Below are 21,149 nucleotides of genomic sequence, written 5' to 3' on the forward strand. Positions count from 1 at the left end.
GAAAATGTGTGATAGGACCTTGTTGTTGGAAATTCCGACCGTGTGTAGGCTCCATCACACATTTTCCGACACACAAAGTTTGAGAGCAGGCTATAAAATTTTCCGACAACAAAATCCGCTGTCGGAAATTCCGATCGTGTGTACACAAATCCGACGGACAAAGTGCCACGCATGCTCAGAATAAATAAAGAGATGAAAGCTATTGGCCACTGCCCCGTTTATAGTCCCGACGTACGTGTTTTACGTCACCGCGTTTAGAACGATCGGATTTTCCGACAACTTTGCGTGACCGTGTGTATGCAAGACAAGTTTGAGCCAACATCCGTCGGAAAAAATCCATGGATTTTGTTGTTGGAATGTCCGAACAAAGTCCGACCGTGTGTACGGGGCATAATGCTGGTGTGCGCAGACAATAGCTCAGCAGGAGGGATTCCCCTGTCATCACTGTCTGTTGATGAGGGAATCATGTGTATTTCTTTCCTGAAAGAAAGGAAAGAAATTAGCACCGTGTATGGCCTGCTTTAGTGGCTGCTTTGGGTAATGCCCACGTGTGATGTGAAGCCTCCATGAATGAAAGAACTGAAATCCAATGAATAAAAGGGGGCTAGATGATGCTGGATGTTCTCCAGCCAGGAAAAGAGGCAGGCTCTTAACTGCTTTGCTGAAGGAAGGGTTTGATCACGTTCGATGTTCAGGTAGAAAATAAAATATCTCCCTGACTTGCTGCAGATTTTAATGCACACTGTACAAAGCTCACATTGTGCAGTGAAATCCTAATAAGCAGTTTCAGTACAGTACAGGAGCCTGCACAACTTTGCAAGACTGAAGGTATTAAAGTTGGAGGTTTTTTGAGCTGTTTTTTTTTTTTAAGTTTATTTTTTTTCTTTTTTTTTATGACTTTCCGATAGGGAGTGAATGATGATACACATGTACAGTATCTCACAAAAGTGAGTACACCCCCCACATTTTTGTAAATTATTTTATTCTATCTTTTCATGTGACAACACTGAAGAAATGACACTTTGCTACAATGTAAAGTAGTGAGTGTACAGCTTGTATAACAGTGTAAATTTGCTGTCCCCTCAAAATAACTCAACACAGCCATTAATGTCTTAACTGCTAGCAGCAAAAGTGAGTACACCCCTAAGTGAAAATGTTCAAATTGGGCCCAATTAGCCATCTTCCCTCCCCGGTGTCATGTGACTCATTAGCGTTTCAAGGTCTCAGGTGTGAATGGGGAGCAGGTGTGTTAAATTTGGTGTTATCGCTCTCTCTCTCATACTGGTCACTGGAAGTTCAAAATGGCACCTCATGGCAAAAAGGATAGTTCTACATAAACATGGCCTAAGCTATAAAGATTGCCAAGACCCTGAAACTGAGCTGCAGCACGGTGGCCAAGACCATACAGCGGTTTAACAGGACAGGTTCCACTCAGAACAGGCCTCACCATGGTCAAACAAAGAAGTTGAGTGCACGTGCTCAGCGTCCTATCCAGAGGTTGTCTTTGGGAAATAGACATATGAGTGCTGCCAGCATTGCTGCAGAGGTTGAAGGGGTGGGGGGGTCAGCCTGTCCAGTGCTCAGACCATACGCCACACACTGCATCAAATTGGTCTGCATGGCTGTCTTTCCAGAAGGAAGCCTCTTCGAAAGATGATGCACAAAAAAGCCTGCAAACAGTTTGCTGAAGACAAGCAGTCTTTAAGGACATGGATTACTGGAACCATGTCCTGTGGTCTGATGAGACCAAGATAAACGTATTTGATTCAGATGGTGTCAAACATGTGTGGCCGCAACCAGGTGAGGAGTACAAAGTGTGTCTTGACTATCTACAGTCAAGCATGGTGGTGGGAGTGTCAACCCTATTGAGCATCTTTGAGGCATCCTCAAACAGAAGGTGGAGGAGCGCAAGGTCTCTAACATCCACCAGCTCTGTGATGTCGTCATGGAGGAGTAGAAGAGGACTCCAGTGCCAACCTGTGAAGCTCTGGTGAACTCCATGCCCAGGAAGGTTAAGGCAGTGCTGGAAAAAAATGGTGGCCACACAAAATATTGACACTTTGGGCCCCAATTTGGACATTTTCACTTAGGGGTGTACTCATTTTTGTTGCCAGTGGTTTAGACATTAATGGCTGTGTGTTGAGTTATTTTGAGGGGACAAATTTACACTGTTATACAAGCTGTACACTCACTACTTTACATTATAGGAAAGTGTAATTTCTTCAGTGTTGTCACATGAAAAGATACAATAACATATTTACAAAAATCTGAGGGGTGTAATCTTGTGAGATACTGTATCATGCAAAAGAGCGCATGTACCTACATATTAAAATTGTTGTAAGGAATAAAAATGCCAATAGAAGTGCATCAAATAAGTACGCTGAATAATCTTCGTCTTAAGGGTGAATGGGGGGGGGGGGGGGCATATGCTTGAAAAAAAGATGCAAGGTGAATGTTAATAGTATCTTTGTTCACTATAGGTACAGGCAGCCCAGTCAGAAGCAAAGATCGTAGCCAAGTACCATGAACTGGTGGCCGTGGCAAGAGAAGACTTCCAGAAAGAGCTGGACAGTGTCACCCCAGAGGTGCAGTCCGGCTGGAAGGGCCTCAGTAAGTGTCTCTTCCTATTGGCTGTGCAGCCTGATCACAAAGTGCACTTTTATCCTCCCTCCTTTGTATATTAAATACATATTTTTTTACATGTTAAATGTGTGACAAAAAGAAGGTTTACTCTATCCAGTCTTCTGAGGGCTTCTCTTTGTATAAATATGTGTTGAATACGGCTAGGTTCATTAGATCCTGGCACAGTGCTTGTGTTTTTTTTTTTTTTTTTTTTTTGTTTTGTTTTTTTGGTGATTTATCGCTTTTTTTAATCTCAATCAATTTATTTGGAAATGGTATGCTAAAGTGTCTTGTGATTTTGTTTAGTTTGTTGCTTAGGGATTGAGATGTCTGAGGTGATGGCAGAGAGCAGTCATGTGATTCTGTCTTATGTTGGCACTAACTGATCTGTTGTAACAGCCAACATAAGTAATCTAATTTGAGCCTTTTATTTTCCTGTCCTGATCTGCATTCAGTGTGTCCTTTAATTGCAACGCAGCCTTTATTTGCATCTTATTTTGTTGCTTTTGTTTGAGGATGCATTGCATTTAACCACTTCAGCTCCGGAAGATTAGGCTGCTCAATGACCACAGCACTTTTTACAATTTGGCACTGCGCTGCTTTAACTTTTAATTGCACGGTCATGCAATGTTGTACCCAAACCAAATTTGCATCCTTTTTTTCCCACAAATAGAGCCTTTTTTTGATGGTATTTGATTGCCTCTGCGATTTTTATTTTTTGCGATATAAACTGAAAAAGACCGAAAATTTTTGAAAAACAAATATTTTCTACTTTTTGTTATAAGAAAAATCCAATAAACTCCATTTTGGTCATACATTTAGGCCAAAATGTATTCGGCCACATGTCTTTGGTAAAAAAAAAATGTCAATAAGTGTATATTTATTGGTTTGCGCAAAAGTTATAGCGTCTACAAACTAGGGTACATTTTCTGGAATTTACGCAGCTTTTAGTTTGACTGCCTATCTCATTTCTTGAGGTGCTAAAATGGCAGGGCAGTACAAACCCCCCCCCCCCCCAAATGACCCCATTTTGCAAAGTATACACCCCCAGGAAATTGCTGAGAGGCTTGTTGAGCCCATTGAATATTTTTTTTTTGGTCACACGTGATTGTATAATTTTTTTTTTTTGTCATTTTTTAACCACTTAAGGACCAGCCTCGTTTTGGATTTTAGGTGTTTACATGTTTAAAACAGGTTTTTCTGCTAGAAAATTACTTATAACCCCCAAACATTATATATGGTTTTTCTTCTAACACCCTAGAGAATACAATGGCGGTCATTGCAATACTTTTTTTTTGCACTGTATTTGCGCAGCGGTCTTATAAGCGCACTTTTTTTGGAAAAAATTCACTTTTTTGAATAAAAAAATAAAACAACAGTAAAGTTATCCCAATTTTTTTTTATATTGTGAAATATAATGTTACGCCAAGTAAATTGATACCCAACATGTCATGCTTGAAAATTGCGCCCGCTCGTGGAATGGCGTCAAACTTTTACCCTCAAAAATCTCCATAGGCGACGTTTAAAAAATTCTACAGGTTGCATATTTTGCGCTACAGAGAAGGTCTAGGGCTAGAATTATTGCTCTCGCTCTACCGGTCGCTGTGATACCTCACATGTGTGGTTTGACCACCGTTTTCATATGCGGGCGCTACTCGCGTATGCGTTCGCTTCTGCGCGCGAGCTCGTCGGGACAGGGGGGTTTTAAAAAAATTTTTTTTTTTTTTTATTATTTATTTTACAATATTTTATTAATTTTTACACTGTTTAAAAAAAAAAAAAAAAATTGTGTCACTTTTATTCCTATTACAAGGAATGTAAACATCCCTTGTAATAGAAAAAAGCATGGCAGGACCTCTTAAATATGAGATCTGGGGTCAAAAAGACCTCAGATCTCATATTTACACTAAAATGCAATTAAAAAAAAAAAAAAAAAAAAGTCATTTAGAAAAATGACATTTGAAAAAATATGCCTTTTAAGAGGCGTGGACGGAAGTGACGTTTTGACGTCGCTTCCGCCCAGCAGTGTCATGGAGACGAGTGAGCGCCATCCTGGCCTCACTCATCTCCAGACACACCAGAGAACTGGATGCGATTGCCTCCGACGGCTCCGGTAAGCGGCGGAGGGCACCGGATCGCGGCGGGAGGGGGGGGGCCCTCTCCCGCCACCGATAAAAGTGATCTCGCGGCGAATCTGCCGCAGGCACCACTTTTATCTGAAAGCCGGGCCGCCGCACGAAAACGGGGATACCGGGGTTATGGCAGCTAGCTGCTGCCATAACAACGATATCCCCGTTCAAACTTAGGACGTACATCGCCGTGCGGCGGTCGGGAAGTGGTTAAAGTTGTCACTAAATTATATATTGCTCACACATGCCATGGTTGTATGTGGAATTACACCCTAAAATACATTCTGCTGCTTCTCCTGAGTATGGGGATACCACATGTGTGAGACTTTTTGGGAGCCTAGCCGTGAACAGGACCCCGAAAACCAATTCAGGCTTTCTAAGGACTTAAATTTTTGATTTCACTCCTCACTGCCTATCACAGTTTCGGAGGCCATGAAATGCCCAGATAGCACAAAACCCCCCTAAATGACTCCATTTTGGAAAGTAGACCGCTGGCTGAAAAGAATGATACCAAGTTGATGCCTAAACCTGCAGGCATCATTTAGGTATAACCACTCAAAGTCCAGTAACATACCAGTACGTCGCTGGTCTTTTTTGGGCATACATTGTAATGTTCTCTTTTTCATGCAGCCTGTGGGCTGAACGAAAAGATTGATCGGTCGGTATGCCCACCAGTAGAATACCGCCCCTTATCCACCCACTCCTAATGATGGGCATACATGTACCATTTTTTTTTTTTTTAACTGTGGTGGTGAAATCACCTCCTACAGCGCTGGAGTTGCTGATTTACGTATCATGGGAGCAAACGCTGTTGCTGTCAAGATAGATAAATCAGTGCTGCAGCTGAATGGCGTACTTGCTAAGCAAATGATGGTTAACAATAAAATAAAGTAACATTACAGTATAACAGTAATGCCCTGTACACACGGTCGGATTTTCCGACGGAAAAAATGCGATCAGATTGTGTTGTCGAAAATTCCGATCGTGTGTGGGCTCCATCGGACTTTTTCTGTCGGAATTTCTGAAACACAAAGTTTGAGAGCAGGATATAAAATTTTCCGACAACAAAATCTGATCGTTTAAATTCCGATCGTGTGTACACAAATCCGACGCACAAAGTGCCACGCATGCTCAGAATAAATTAAGAGACAAAAGCTATTTGCTACTGCCCCGTTTATAGTCCCGACGTATGTGTTTTACGTCACCGCGTTCAGAATGATCGGATTTTCCGACAACTTTGTGCGACCTTGTGTATGCAAGACAAGTTTGGCCCAAAATCCGTCGGAAAAAAATCCGATGGATTTTGTCGTCGGAATGTCCGACCGTGTGTACAGAGCATAAGACATACCATACCTGCAAAGCAAATACAATAAAACATAGTAAAAATAAAACATTACAGATCTAAAATACAGTAACAGAGAGAGAACAATAGATATAGAACAATAGTGAGCGGACAATAGAGAGCAAACATAAGAGAGAGAACAATAGAGAGAGAAGAAAAATAAAACCACAACTATTTTTGACTTTTTTTTTTATTTTAACTTTTTTGTGCGTTTTTTTTTTTTTTTTTCTGCACTTTTATAAAAACCGTAAACTGTGAACGTTCCAGTTTAGGGTCTCAAAATGTGATGTCCATCTCCTATTTCGAGACCCTGTGTTAGTGTGCCCTAGGACTGAGTGTAGTGTAAAGCACTGCAAATACTCCACTAGTGTGTGGTAATGTTTGAAACCGTCACCAATGCAGAGACCAGGTTGGTCTGGAATGGAGGGACAATAAAAGCGGGGTGTCACGCCTAAATCCGCGTTTTCTGCAGACACAACGTCATCTTTGGGGTGTTCTTTGGGTAGGGGTACCAGGGAGGACCTACTGAAAATGCCTCTCATGCAGCCGAAACAGAAGGGCTGTGACGATCTCTTCCTATTATTTTAGGAAGGATCCAGTTCGTCCTGAAGCTATGTATAGCACAAAAGCGTTCAGCAGAGCCAATTGAAAGAAGTATACAGACACTTTTTTTTTTTTTTTTTTTTGTTGTACCAGCGTCTGGTACAACGCAATTGGGTACGGCGCCAACAACTGGTCATTATGGTCCACCCTTCCCATGTTAAGGTTGTATTCGTGGACACAGAGGGGTTTCTCCACAACACCAGTCGCCGTAGGAATTTGGACTGTTGTATCTGTGTGGAGGGAGGACAGAATGAAAACATTCCGTGAAACCCTCCACTTCACTGCTAACCAATTATTACACTTCAAGCAGGCTCTCTCCCCTCGTCTAAGTCAGGATTCTACAAGCCGTTTGAGGGGAGCCCCGGCGATTAGATCGCATGGTGCCACATGCGCCAATTCCATAATCAAAAAGGTGACTAAAAAGTGTCACGCTCGTGTAATAATTGTCCACGTACAAGTGGTACCCCTTTCCGAATAAAGGTGACATCAAGTCCCACACAATCTTACCAGCGCTCCCTATGTAGTCTGGGCAGTTCTCCGGCTCCATTAAACCATAAACCATTAAACTATATGTATAGCCTGTTGCCCTGTCACAGAGCTTATACATCTTGACCCCATATCTGGAAAGCTTGCTGGGAAGATACTGTTTGATAGACAAGCGGCCAGAAAACGTAATCAGGGACTCATCAACGCAGACAACTTGATGGGGAGTAAACAAGGCTGCAAACTGTTGGTTGAAGTGGTTTACCAGGGGCCGAATTTTGTAGAGCCGATCAAATCCACGGTCACCCCGATGACGACAGAGTTCATTATCATTGAAGTGCATGAACCGCAAGATCTGCTCTTATCATGTCCTTGTCATGGAGGCAGAGAACAAGGGCATATGGTAAATTGGGTCAGTGGACCAATATGACCGCAACTCACTCTTTTTAGTTTTGCCCATGAGGGAAAGGCCCAGGAAGGTCTTAAATTCTGAAATCGTAATTGGTTTCCAATCTATGGCAAGGGTCAACTGGGGATTAGCGGTGATGAATTGACCAGCATACAAATTGCTTTGGTCCACAATAGGTCTATAGAGATCTTCCGTGAAAAACAGCGAAAAAAAATCAAGTGGCGTAAAATCAACTGTTTCCACCTGAATTCCGGGTTGGCCAGTGAATGGGGGAAGTACGGGTGCTGCAGAAGTGGTGGCTCCCAATTAGGATTGGCAAATGCAGCAGAAAGGGGCACTATTGGCTCGACGGGCCTTTGTTTGTCTTCTTTGGTGGCTGCGGGACACTACTTGTGCTTGCCACCTCACCAGCTTGAACTGCACTTATGGGACTCGCCACGTCACCAAGTGTTACTGCAGTGCTAGATGTATGACCAGGATTTACTAGACCGCTGGTGCTTGCCAGTTCACCAGAAGGATGAGCGGCACTAGTACTGGCTCTCTGCTCCATACGAAAGCCCTGCGGTTCTTGCACCTCAATGACAACAGATGATCAGGATCTGGTACGCCTGACCTTGTCAGGGACCACTACTCCGTCGTCTGAGCTATCTGTCAGGGTGCCGCTGCTGTCTTACTGGTTCGTATTCTGAGACTGAATCTGACAAATGAGTGACTTCCTCTTCACTATCTGTCATGCTCAGAAACGTGTAGGCCTCTTCACTACTGTACCTTCGATTTGACTTTCTGGTCTCTAAATTTACTGGTACACTAGTGAGACTTACAGGAAAAAGAGCTCCTGACTGTCAGCGACTGCTACAAAAAAAACGGTTAGCGTTCGGAGGGATCAGGCCTGACTCAGTACAGTGATAAAAAAAAATATGAACACTGCACTGGGTGACACAGTGACAGGGGGTGAAGGGGATAAGTGGGGGGGGGGGGGGGGGGGGGGGGCGGCGATCGTGGGGTGACAAGTGTATCTACGTGTACTGGTATCAGTGTAGTGTTGGTGCACTTACTCTGAGATGTCTCTCTCTCTCCCTCTCCCTCTCTCCCCCAACCTGCCGCAGTATTTCGTATACATCCTATAAAACCTGCTATATCTTACAGCTAGTAAGATAAAATGCTAAAGCCATGCATGTTTGAGTTTTCTTTCTTGGCTTCATCCCTGGATTACTTAGAAGGCCCTGAGGTTGAAGCCCCTCATGTTGTGCTCCCCTTCATTGGTTAATGAACCTCACACATTACACAAGGAATGCAGACGGTGCACACCAGAATACAAAGCTGTACATTGAGTTTTGTGTATACTGTCCCTGGTTTGAAGATTCCCACCGCCGGCCTTTGCACCAGCTGCAGAGTACAGAGCTGTGAGGAAGCACAGGTAAGATGAGCATAAAAGGTTCAAAAGATGGACTTTTTGGAGACCATGTCATCTTGCCTTGCATGAGCCAGCTGACGGGGTCTCTTTTAAAAATGGAGCATAGTACAGAACTTTACAGCACTAGTTTGATATACGCAAACTTTTTTTACTTAAGAATATAAGCTGTATGATGCTTGACAGGACTTTGCGAAGGTACAGTTCTACTTTTTGTAGGTAATATCTATGGCAGTAGACATTCTTGGTGATGAAACGCCTTATTTGTAGCCTATAAGTCCAGATCAATCTCTTTCAAACTCTTTAACATCGAAGAACCCTTGAAATAACTTGCCGGTCTCAGGGAACCATTGCTAATAATTGCTCTACCTATATTGGTACATTATTGGTTGAGATTCGGCAGCCGAAACATATCGGTTGAAAATGGTGGCCGATTAAAGAAAAAGGTGCCGAAAACGCCAGCGATTTTACTGTGCTTATGCTGTGTGTGTCATAGGTCATGTGACTCAAAATCCACATCAAAAATATAATTGATGCGTTCTTGCTGTGTTTTCTGTTTTTTTTTTTTTTTTTTTTGATTGACCAAAAATGCAGCAAGCAAGGTTTTTTTTTTTTTTTAACACCCCAACGGAAGAGCAACGGACCAGTGTGAAGACATATATAGAATTTAAAGGGATGCATTTTTCTTGAGCTTTTCTTGCGCTAAAGATGCCGATAATGGCCGACTTTAAATTCATGTTCATTTAAATTCATGATATTAATTAAAAAGTCGAATATAATACAAATATATATAATTATTATTTATAACAATTCAGTTTTCTTCCAAGTGTATCCTGAATTTTTGTTTTTAGCAACAAAATAAGTGGTGGGCTATCTAGGAAGAATGCTGCTTACCTTTGCGGTCATTGGGAAGACTGCCCCCCTTACAGATGGCCAAAAGATCATTGGTGTCAGAGGTTATTTATCTGAGGCATTTATTTCTCATTGTTCATGGAACCCCTTTGCAACCTTTGGAGGTACCCTAGGGTACCACCAAACCCTGGTTGAGAGGGCTGGTCTGGAATCAGTGTGTTGGAGGTTGGTAGATTCTAGTGGATTCAGATTGTTCTTGCCTCATTATAAAAGGTAATAGAGAATGATTAGTATAAATAATAAAGATCAGGCAGAGTTTCACGTATGTATTTGTAATAGATATTCTTCATTCATGGGAATAACCTGTAATTTCATGATTTGAAATGACCTATTCAGGCCCCTTTCACACTTGTTCGACTTTTCCTGTGATTTTGGACATCAGAGTAGCATGACAAGTCCTACCCCTTGATTCCCAATGATAACCATTCATATCTGTTCAACTTCAAGTCGCACCAACTTCAAAGTAGTACCTGTACTACTTTGGTCTGTCTTTGATGCAAGTTGAGGTCCAAAGACCTCACATTTACACAGACGTTCCCTGAAATTGCGGCAAAATCACGTGATTTTAAAGTTGCGGCAGTGTGAAAGGGGTCTTTAGTATTTGCATGTTTCTCTGCGATAACTAGATGGCCATTGTTGCATTTACCAGCATGTTAAGTGGAATAATGGCTTTGTTGCTACAATGCATGCTGGCAGCTGATGCTGGGTTTATGTATACTTCATTCTAAACAATATACATTTTTTTTATGTGTCGAATTAACAGAGAACAATCACAGACAAATTCATGCATGTTTACCACATTTGGGAGACAAACAGGCCACAGAGGGGCTAATCTGAGTTTAAAGTGGGAGTATGTTAAAAAAACAAAAAAACAAAACAAAACATCCTCCATTCATTCTGAGGAATCGGGAATGATCGTGTTCACTGCACAGGCACTGTCAGGAAGAAGACCCCGGCTGTCAATGAGGCAGGATAAGTTAATGTCAGGACCCATCACTTTCCATGAGACCTTTGCACATCCATGGATTATTTTGTAGAGCCATCTTAGAACGTGGGAGAGATACTTTGTGGATCAGTAATCCTACTTCCCCTACCACTCCCAGGGGTGGTGGAGGCCCTGTTCAGAGAGTAGGAGGAAAAAGTCTTGTAGACTTACATTAGTGTAAATATCTGGAGGCAAAGAGCAATGATGAGCACACATCCAAGGAGCTGGTCAGAGGAATAATGACTTCTGATTGAGTGACATAATTGTCTTGGCACATCAGTGCTTCCAGGAATTGAAAGACTTTAGTGGGTAGTAACTGGGAGGTATGCCATGGCCCTGCTCTGTGCGTGTGTGTGTTGAGGGGGGTTTATCTCTGCACGTGGATAAGTTTAGTGTATAAGCTTGTGGAGATTGGCGTTAACTTCTCTAAACCTCCTTTTTTCTGTTTCAGAGATTTCCGATGTAGGTGAGTCCTGTTCCTTTCTGTCTGTAACACCCTCACTGTATCTCCCTCTGTCTGTCACTGCTACTGCATGCCATTAACTTTTCACCTGTATGTCACCATTCCTCTACCGATAGTGTCACAGGGTGAAATCATGTGGGACTTTGTGCTTGTCTGATGAGCAACTCATCTTTCAGTGTAAACTCATTTGAATGTGCATTTGCAAGTTGTTACCCCTCAGCTTAAGATGGCTAGAATTTTGGCTGATTCCTGTGGCATCGGCCATAATTCAGGCCGTGGATGACACTGCATGTACCACCCAGCTTGAGAAGTTGATTTAAAAATGGACTAAGCTGCGGTGCAGCAGGAAAATCGAGGAAAGCTGGAAGCCGCACACCGGTGTAATGATGAATGCTTTATTTTAAAAAGCTAAATCACAGCTGTTTTTGTACACTTCTGCTGTAGTGTTTTGTGTTCCTTTTATGATTTAGCTTTTTAAAATAAAGCATTCATCATTACGCCGGTGTGCGGCTTCCAGCTTTCCTTGATTTTCCTGCTTCATCTTGCATCAGCCAGCACCTGGGACTCTTCTTCTTTTGAAGGATAAAACTACACTGGCTTTCATCTCCACTGGTTTGTGCCTACCTGAGCGGTGGGACCCCTTTCTGCTTGGTTTGCATCTCTGGATTTAAGCTGCGGTGCAGTCACTGTTTAGCGGTACCACTGTATTCAGGGTGGGGGCTGGATTCGTTTTTCTCTCATGTAGTCTACAGACTGAACAAGAGAAAATCAAGCAGTGTATGGACTACCTTTAACCCCATCACTAAGCCCATTTGAAGTGGTGAGTTGCACAGCCTCAGCACAATTTGTGAGTATTGTACTGAACTGATATCCCAATGGCTATTTTATTGGTTATGCTTCTCTCCTTTCTTTTTAACTTTACTGAACCTTTTTAGAAAAATTATTTATTTAAAGGCCGTATGGTAAAATTATACATTTTGGAAGCGCCAGGCAAACTGCTAAATACACAATTGCAATAAATGAACAGAAGTGGTTTTGCCTGCAAAATGATTTTGCATTTTGGTCCAGCTAGTCCTGAAACAAACACACCCCTCCTAGACAGTACAGCCAGGTTTGTGAGCAGACTTTTTTTTACTACTTTGGCTAAGCAGTACAAGTTTGGTCACCCACATGCCCCCAGCCTGTGATTGAACAGTGACTGAGCAGCAGCATTCTTTTTGTCCACTTTGCTGCCTCCTACTTGTTGGTATGTGAGCACTACAGAACAATGAATTGACTCCTAGTGCTGCCCCTCTCTGCCTCAGTCTGTACTGCTGTACAGGATGTTAGTAAGGTCGATGCCAACTCATAATTGGGCAATGGCATTAGTAGCATTTAAAAAAAAAATTTTTTTTTTACTGGCATTCAGCTCAATATTATTTATTGCTTGCCTTGTGTTCCTGTTCTTGCACAGGCTTTGGAGGTTGATCCTAATGGGAAGTGTTCAGATTCACTGTGTTATGTGGGACCTGGATGTGTCTGTCATCAGGATTGCTTGTGATAGATGTGTATAAGTTAATGAACTGGAGTCCAGTCAGTCAGACCTGTGAAAAGGACTTGTGCGAATCTACTAATAACCATAGAAGAAAAAAAAAAAAAAACTACCTAGCTGTAGTGATATGTCCAATCTTGGCTTACATAGACTGTTCACCATGGCTACAAGCTAAAACGAGTTTATTCCCTAGGTGTCCATTTACCATAAATATTGTACCACTACTATACTGAGTGCATTAGAGGAGTAATTCAGTAGTCCTCAGCTTTTGTAAGATGTCGGCACTGATTATTCTGTCTGTAGTTTTTTATTTGATAGTTTTAGCGTATATAGGATAAGGCAGCGTTCCCAATGCTTTGCCAATGTCTTTTGGAAGTAAGCAGCTGACTCCTCTTGAAAGGTTACCTGGACTAAAATCTTTTTTTACCTTTTACTAAATTGGATTTTGAAGCCCGTGGCCCAACAAAGGCATTGTGCTTTGCTTACCTTTTTAACATATGGTCGGGGCTCTGGGGAAATCCTGCTTTTATGGCGTTTTTCAAGCTGAAGCCTTAAAGTAAAGCAAAATAGGAGAACAAATATAAGTAAACTTTTTTTTTTTTTTTTTGGCTCCTGTCCCCCGGGGACAAAGTGTGTGTGTGTCATTTTGTCTTTCTAACTTGTCCCTGCTGAGCGTGGACACCATTGCCCTCCCAACCCTTTCCAACCACACATCATCCAAGGAGATGAATATTTAACTTATTGGCAGTGCTTGCCTTGGAAACCAGATACTTCCCCTAGACAAGCAACGTCACAAGGTATGCAGGGCAGGGGATGACTCTGCTCTCCTGTTTTTCCACTTGTCTTTTTATTGGTTGCTACAACACAAGCAGCTCCTGACACATAACATCCTTGGTGACTAGGATGCAGGCGGTCACCTGAACCATAACAACCAATAATGCTCTGTCGCCCAGCCACCTTCATCCTATTAACAAATAGAGGGGTGGAACAGAAAAACTATGTGGGAGCCCTCTAGCCGACATGCCCTTTCTCCCAGATGCATTCACTCAACAAAAGACAGTCAACAGAGATCCACACCCAGAAATTGGGCTTTTATCAGGGGAGGAGCAAAGAAGCTATAAAGCAAAGAATTCAGAAAGGATTTTCCTCACATTTGATATGTTTATTTCAGAAGCTAATAGATATTGAAACACATGAATGTATGGACCTGGGTTTAATTTTTTTATTGCTTATGAGAGTTCTTTAATATTCAGAGTCTGGCACCAAGGCATTACAGGTTTTCTTAAAAAGGGACCTATCATGAAGCAGGAGTGGTGTGTTCTTAAGCTTTGGCCGAAGGTGCCATTGTCCAACTTGTGACTGCACCGTAGTTCTGCATTGTAATAGGTTTTTTTCTTTTCCTGGGTCAAGTGTGTGGCACGTTCCTGTCCTTCGGAGTCTATCACATGGGTATTCTGTGACAGACTTCCTTTAATTGATTTTAACCCCATGTGTATCAGAAACCATGTTGTAGAAGTAGCTGCAGTGTCCTTGTCCAGCACTGCAGGAAAATTGTAGAGGTGAAAGGATTATACCTGATCTGATTTGTATTGTGTGTATCCTGTGTAGCTGGAAAACTCAGCACCGAGGACCTGAACTCTCTCATCGCCCACGCCCACCGCCGCATTGACCAGTTACACAAGCAGCTAGCAGAGTACCGGGTGAGGGAGCAACAGCACATCGAGGCAGCTCTAGAAAAGCAGAAGCTGGAGGATAAGCAAGCCCTGGAGTTTGCTGTGAGTAAAGCCCTGGAGCATTACCGTGCTGAGATCCAACTGGAGCAAGACAAGAAGGTACAGAAGACGTCCCTTTGTGATTCTTATGTTTTTTTTTCTCGAGTAGTACAAGTGTCATGTGTATTTAATATTTTCCTCTATAGTGCACAAACAAACAGTAATAGGGGACACTTTGCAGAGATTTTTTATGCTGCTGGTTTATACGAAGCTGGACAGCTTGGTATACTCTTCCACATTTGGTCCACACGAAGCTGAACTTTGCATACATGATAAAGAAATAGACTTGGGCCTCATTCAAACAATACATACAAATTTAATAGAGATAACCGGAGAAACCCCAGTATCCTACAATGACTGACTATATCGGCCACAAAAAGGAGACCTATTAGATAAAAACATTGTTTTATTTAGAAAACCATTGAAAGATTTAAGTGAGACCCCAACAGGGGGATGGATATATAAAAAAAACATACAAATAAAAATAAACATATACAAATTAGATAAACATGGGCCATACAGTGGTATGATATGGTGTTGTCTATGCGGTCTGACCTCTGTTGGGGTCTCAACACCATATCATACCACTGTATGGCCCATGTTTATCTAATTTGTATATTTTTATTTGTATTGTGTTTTTTTTTTTTTTTTAATATATCTATCCCCCTGTTGGGGTCTCACCTAAATCTTTTAATGGGTTTTCTTAATAAAACAATGTTTTTATCTAATGGCTCCTTTTTTTTTTTTTTTTTTTGGTGACCGATACAGTCCTTCATTGTAGTATACTGGGGGTTCTCTGGTTATTTTTATTAGCTTTGAACTTTCCATACAGTTTTTGGGCTGCGTTTAGCAATTCCGGTCAGTGGTTTACCCACTGTGAGCAATTTTGAGTTGCAGACCAATGGAACCTGAAATACAAGCACTAAGTTCTCTACTTTATCAGCTGCCCATGTAAATGTGTGCTTAGGTTTATCCAGGTGGAACTCCACTCCCTTCCATATCACAGTTTAGAGATCTGAGCTGTGTACCTTTCTCTTCAGACCTCCTGTGCCACTCCACTGGCTAATGCCTAAGCGTAAGTCACATGGTCTCTGATACATGAAAGTTTCACTGCCTAGTTCATGTGACGGAAACAGTTGGGATGAACAATTCCATAGGAAATTGACCTTTTCTTATTGCCCTATAGTGTGGTGTGTGTGTGTGTGTTTTTTATTAATGGGGTGATAATATCACGGCAAGTTGATAAGGTCTGCTATGTTAGTTCTTAGTTTATTAAAGGTTAGCTACATTTTCATGATAGTTTTTAGGGGATTATCAGAGCAGAATATATATAAAAATGAAGTGGGGTTGCAAAGCACAACTGATTTCATGGCAAGTACCACAGCAGAAAATGACTGTCCTGCATGATTGCTCTCTGCTTTTGCCTACAGCAGCAGCTCCTATGAAGCAAAACTCTGTTCAGCATGTTGATGTACATGTTACATACCTCCTGTTTCCGTACTGGCATATGCATTTTTTAGTAGTTTTATCGCATCCAATTTTTTAAATTTTTTTTTTTTGTATTTTAATAGTGCTTTTGATGACGATTGAAACTCTTCTTTGGTTGTAAAAAAAGAAAAAATGCAAAGGAATTGTTTATGAAATCAATTTTCTCTTGTTCAGGCCGCAAGCTGAATGAGGGAAATTCAGTAGACTCCCTGTCCATGCTAAGGGAGTGGATGTAGAAATTTTCACTGCTGGTTATATTATATTCAGGCAGCTGCGACACCTTCAGCTGCCTGTCATTTTATCTGATTGGATGGTAGTCACTGTTTGAGCAATATTCTCCAACCAGATCAGTCAGTTTTTTACCTACTTGACCCCCCCCCCCTCCTCTTCATCACCAGGCCATTTTTTGCGATATGGCACTGCATTAATTTAACTGGCAATTGCGTGGTCGTGCGACAGTACCCAAATAAAATCCTTAATGTCCTTTTTTTTCTCCTCCCACAAATAGAGCTTTTTTTTTCGTGGTATTTGATGACATCTGTATTATTTTTTGCTCTATAAACAAGAAAAGACCGACAATATTGAGGGGAAAAACAATATTATTTTTTACTTTTTGCTATAAAACATATCCAATTAAAAAAAATGAAATCTAATTTCTTCGTAAATTTAGGCCAATATGTATTCTGCTACATATTTTTGTTAAAATTCCAATGAGCATATAGTGACTGGTTTGCACAAAAGTTGGTGTCTACAAGCTATGGGATGTTTGTATTTTATTTTTTACTAATAATGTCGGCGATCAGTGACTTATAGCGGAAAAAAATAATAATGTAAACGGTGCCAAATGCTAAACAAGCACTAACCAATCTGATGCTGCCTCTAAAATTAGTAATAAACTAATGAACAAATTATAAAACGGTGAAGGGCGCAACAATGGTGCAGTAGAAACAAATAAATAAAGTTCATATTTCATCCAACATTGCTATCAAAAGAAACAGTGAATCTTCTTAAAGTGTTCTAGTCACCGTGATTAAATTGTGCAAATAAAGTGCTTCACCCGAAGTGATAAGTCAAAGCGCTCACCAGATATTAATGGCCACAGAGTGAGCTTTATTTATTTGCACCATAGTTATTTATATTTTATGGTGGGTAGGCGAGAAAATCCGGACAGCCGCACACTGGGAAGATATTATCCAAAAACGTTTCTTTATTGTAAAATCAGGATCATACCATGTACAAGACACCGTAGACAAGGTGTACAGGCAATCATCTAACGCGTTTCGCACTTATGCCAAGTGCTTACTCATAGCTGGCATAAGTGCGAAACGCGTTAGCTGCCTGATTTTACAATAAAGAAACATTTTTGGATAATCTCTTCCTGGTGTGCGGCTGTCCGGATTTTCTCACCTACCCACAGTATGAATCAGCATTAGCCAGCACCTGGGGCTCTTTACTTCCGGAGAGAATCATCCACTTTACACCTGGTTTGGATCCACTCTGGTGTGGGGGAAAACTTATTTATATTTTATATTCATTTGTTTCTAGCACTATTGTTGCGCCCTTCACTGTTTTATAAAGTGACTTATAGTGGGACTGCGATATTGCAGCGGACATTCTGACACTTTTTGGGAACCAGTGACACTAATACGGTGATCAGTGCTAAAAATATGCACTGACAAGGAAGGGGTTAACATCGGGGGCGATCAGTGGGTTAACTGTTTGCCTAACCATTGTTTGTGTACTGTTACGTGCTTTTACTAGGGGAAGAGATGGAATCTATTCCCTGCTTTGCAGAGACTCAAATTTCATCCCTTGTTTACTGCAGATCGCAGTTCTCTGTGTCTCTGCCTGATGATCGGCAGGTGCCGGCGGACACAGAGTACATGATACCTGTTCTGATGAAAGCTGCCATTTTCGGCTTGAATTACATTTTTTTTTTGTGTGGAATAGGTGTGTATTACCTGTCCTGGGTTTCATTTATGCAACTTCAAATGGAGTAGAAGTGTGTGTTTGTTTTTTTCCTCTGTATCAAAAGTTTGAGAAACTATTTTTATTTCACCTAAGTGAAATATCCATTTACAGTATGTATGACCTGTGTACAAACAATGCTGACTGTTGTGTAACTATTGTGAGACCCCTATAAAGTCCTTTGTGTAATGTGGAGTGTTGATGCAGGTGGAGGAGGTGCGGGAGGTGATGGAGGCGGAGATGAGAACACAGCTACGCAGACAAGCGGCTGCACACACAGATCATCTGAGGGATGTCCTTGGCGTACAGGAACAGGAGTTCAAGGCAGAGTTTCAGCAGGTTGGTTTTGATTTACGTGGGAAGAATGTCTCAAACTCATTTCACAGGTTCAAAACCGGGAGATTTGTGTTCCTAAAATGATGTGGACTCCATTTTTGTAAAACTGTCCAAATTTTACATTACAATGCACACTTCACAAATTAACACACGTTTATATGACAGTGTGTGTTCTTTGTTTGCAGACTCTCTCCGAGAAGCTCTCTGAGCAAGAAATGCAGTTCAGACGCCTTTCTCAAGAACAGCTGGATGGTTTCACGCTGGATATTAACACTGCCTATGCCAGGTTGAAAGGCATTGAGCAGGCTGTGGAAGGTGAGTCCTATAAGCCAGCCATTTACACACAGACCCACAGCTTGAAAGAGCGAAAGCTAATAGAATGTCCCCTGCTTGGCAGCTGCCGACCCAACTGGTTATCTAAATACCTGAACAGTAACTGCATTAGATGCAGTCACTGTTTGGCCAGCAGTTTTTTCCACCTGGCTCCGTTTTAGTTTCTTTCTATTTGTCTTTCATAGTTTGTCAAGCCTGGTGCTGACAGGGCCTCCAGGAATTGGCTGAAGTTTGTGCCGTGTACAGCGAATGATCCTCTGAAGATATGACTGTGGTGACCTCCGTATAAGGCTTGGGTCACTTGCAGCTGCTTGGGAACTATAAACCCAGTAATTGAAGGGATATCTGTAGTCCTGTTTAGTGCAGCGTAGTGGTGATCATATCCAATCATTTAAGCTGCTGTGTAGGGATCGACCGATTATCGGTGCGGCCGATATTCACTTTTTTTTTTTTTTTTTTTGAAGCATCGGTCACAAACGTAACTGGATTATTACCGATATTGCTTCAAGGGGTTTTACCAGGGTAATGCCTGCAGCTGCAGTCATCACCCCGGTACCATTCTTTAGAGCGGACGGTCAGCTTTATTGTAATAACAACCAATGCGGCTCAGAAGCCGCTCGGCTATTATTGCAAGCAGTGGGAGGGGATGTGCCAGCCCCCCCCCCCCCCCCCCCCCCCCTTCTGCTGCTTGCGGCTCTCTCACGTCCCACCGGGAGGCCAGAGCAACTAGCCGGAAAGTCCGCCGATCTTGATGTTTTTCAAGTGCAGAGGAGGGGTTTGGGGTCCCCAGATCCCTCCATAAAGAGTTCCTGTGCTGCCTATTACTGTCACAAGGTATGTTTACATTCCTTGTGACAGCAGTAACAGCGATAGAAAAAAAAAAGTAAAAGGACAGTGTAAAAATTTTAAACGTACATAATATCGGCTATTGGCCTGAGAGGTGGCCGAAAAATCGGTATCGTATCGGCACCGAAAAAACTATATTGGTCGATCCCTACTGCTGTGACATCGTAGCCTCAGCTACTTATGCGTATTTTGCTTAGTTGACTGTATATATCCATGTGTCTGCAAAATGAAATGTCTAGGTTGCCCCATAGCAGTCAGTCATATTCAGTGGCGGAATATACTTCGGGCAGCTGAAGATGGGGTGGGGTGGGGGGGGGAGAAGGAGCAGATTTTGCTATATGGCAGCACAACTCTTATTCCAGAATTTCGTTAGCAAGTGGAACTCTTGGTGATTGTTTTGAAAGGAATCTGAAGTGTTTTAAAGTGTACCAATAGTTAAAACTTTTTTTTCTTCTTCTAGTTTGGGTTGGAATGAAAGAAAGCTAGAATCCATGTTGGAGAGATTTGCCTTCACTTCCTCTCCCGGTGACCTTGGTAGTCAGGAAGTGAGAGAAAATCTACAGCAGGGAAACTGACAACAAAAAAGCTGGCTAGCATTTCCCTAATTTTGTCTTTTGTTGCTATCAGTTTCCCTTACTTTTCTGTTTGGTGAAACATTACAAGGACAGGAAGTAAGGTGAAGTCTCTCAAGCAGAGTCCTGCATAGAAGTAACACCTGACAAGGGGTCTAATCCTTCTCACACCATCCAAAAATAGAAAAAATAAAATTGTAGATACGCTTTAATATATTTTCTTATGCTGAATAATAATAAAAATTATTTTCATTTTGGTAAATGTGAAATGAATGTGAATATTTACCACTTGTAGTCAGCAGGTGGGACTGTAAGGAAATGTCAGATAGCAGCTGTTGTCATGTAGAGTACGGATACGTCAATCTTCTTCCCTGTTAGGACAGGAAGCAACTTCTGACAGCAAATGAATGAACACATTCTGCCAGAAAACACACTGTCAGTGCTGGGCTCTGATATTGGCATCCCAGTATTCTTTTTACATAGTGTTGTGTTATACCCTGTAATGTTAAAAAAAATACATAGAATTAAAATTAATTAGAATTAATTTTAGACAATAAACATATATTAGGCCAGTAAAATATGGAAGTGTGCCAAGTCAAGAACTCCACTTAGTTTACCTTGAAGCTGAACTCTGGAAATTAGACAAAATCTACTCTTGCATTGCAAGAGTTAAATGCTCATTTTGTCTAGGGCAGTGGTTCTCAACCCTGTCCCCAAGTACCTCCGACAGGCCATGTTTGCAGGTTTTCCTCTATGTTGCACAGGTGCTTTAAATCAGAGTCAATGGCTTGGTATTTTGGTCGGATAATTTAGAAATTTTCCAAACATGGCCTGTTGGGGTTACTTGAGAATAGGGTTGTGAACCACTGGTCTAGGATAAAGGGATAAGGTGTATTACATACCCTGCCCTTTGGTCCAGCAGCCTCTAGCGCTCTTCTCTTTTA

General features: G+C 41.8%; 1 protein-coding gene across 3 annotated transcripts in view; it reads left to right on the top strand.

Moving 5' to 3' along the window:
* IMMT (inner membrane mitochondrial protein) overlaps positions 1–21,149 on the top strand; it is a 70,158-nt gene that overhangs the window by 46,508 nt on the left and 2,501 nt on the right. For all 3 annotated transcript variants that reach the window (XM_073610979.1, XM_073610977.1, XM_073610978.1), the window contains 4 exons: positions 2,481–2,610; positions 14,499–14,722; positions 18,326–18,457; positions 18,640–18,769. In XM_073610979.1, the coding sequence (XP_073467080.1) occupies positions 2,481–2,610; positions 14,499–14,722; positions 18,326–18,457; positions 18,640–18,769 (616 nt within the window). The remainder of the gene's footprint in view (positions 1–2,480; positions 2,611–14,498; positions 14,723–18,325; positions 18,458–18,639; positions 18,770–21,149) is intronic.

Source organism: Aquarana catesbeiana, linkage group LG01, assembly GCF_042186555.1.
Source record: "Aquarana catesbeiana isolate 2022-GZ linkage group LG01, ASM4218655v1, whole genome shotgun sequence".
Lineage (NCBI taxonomy): Eukaryota > Metazoa > Chordata > Amphibia > Anura > Ranidae > Aquarana > Aquarana catesbeiana.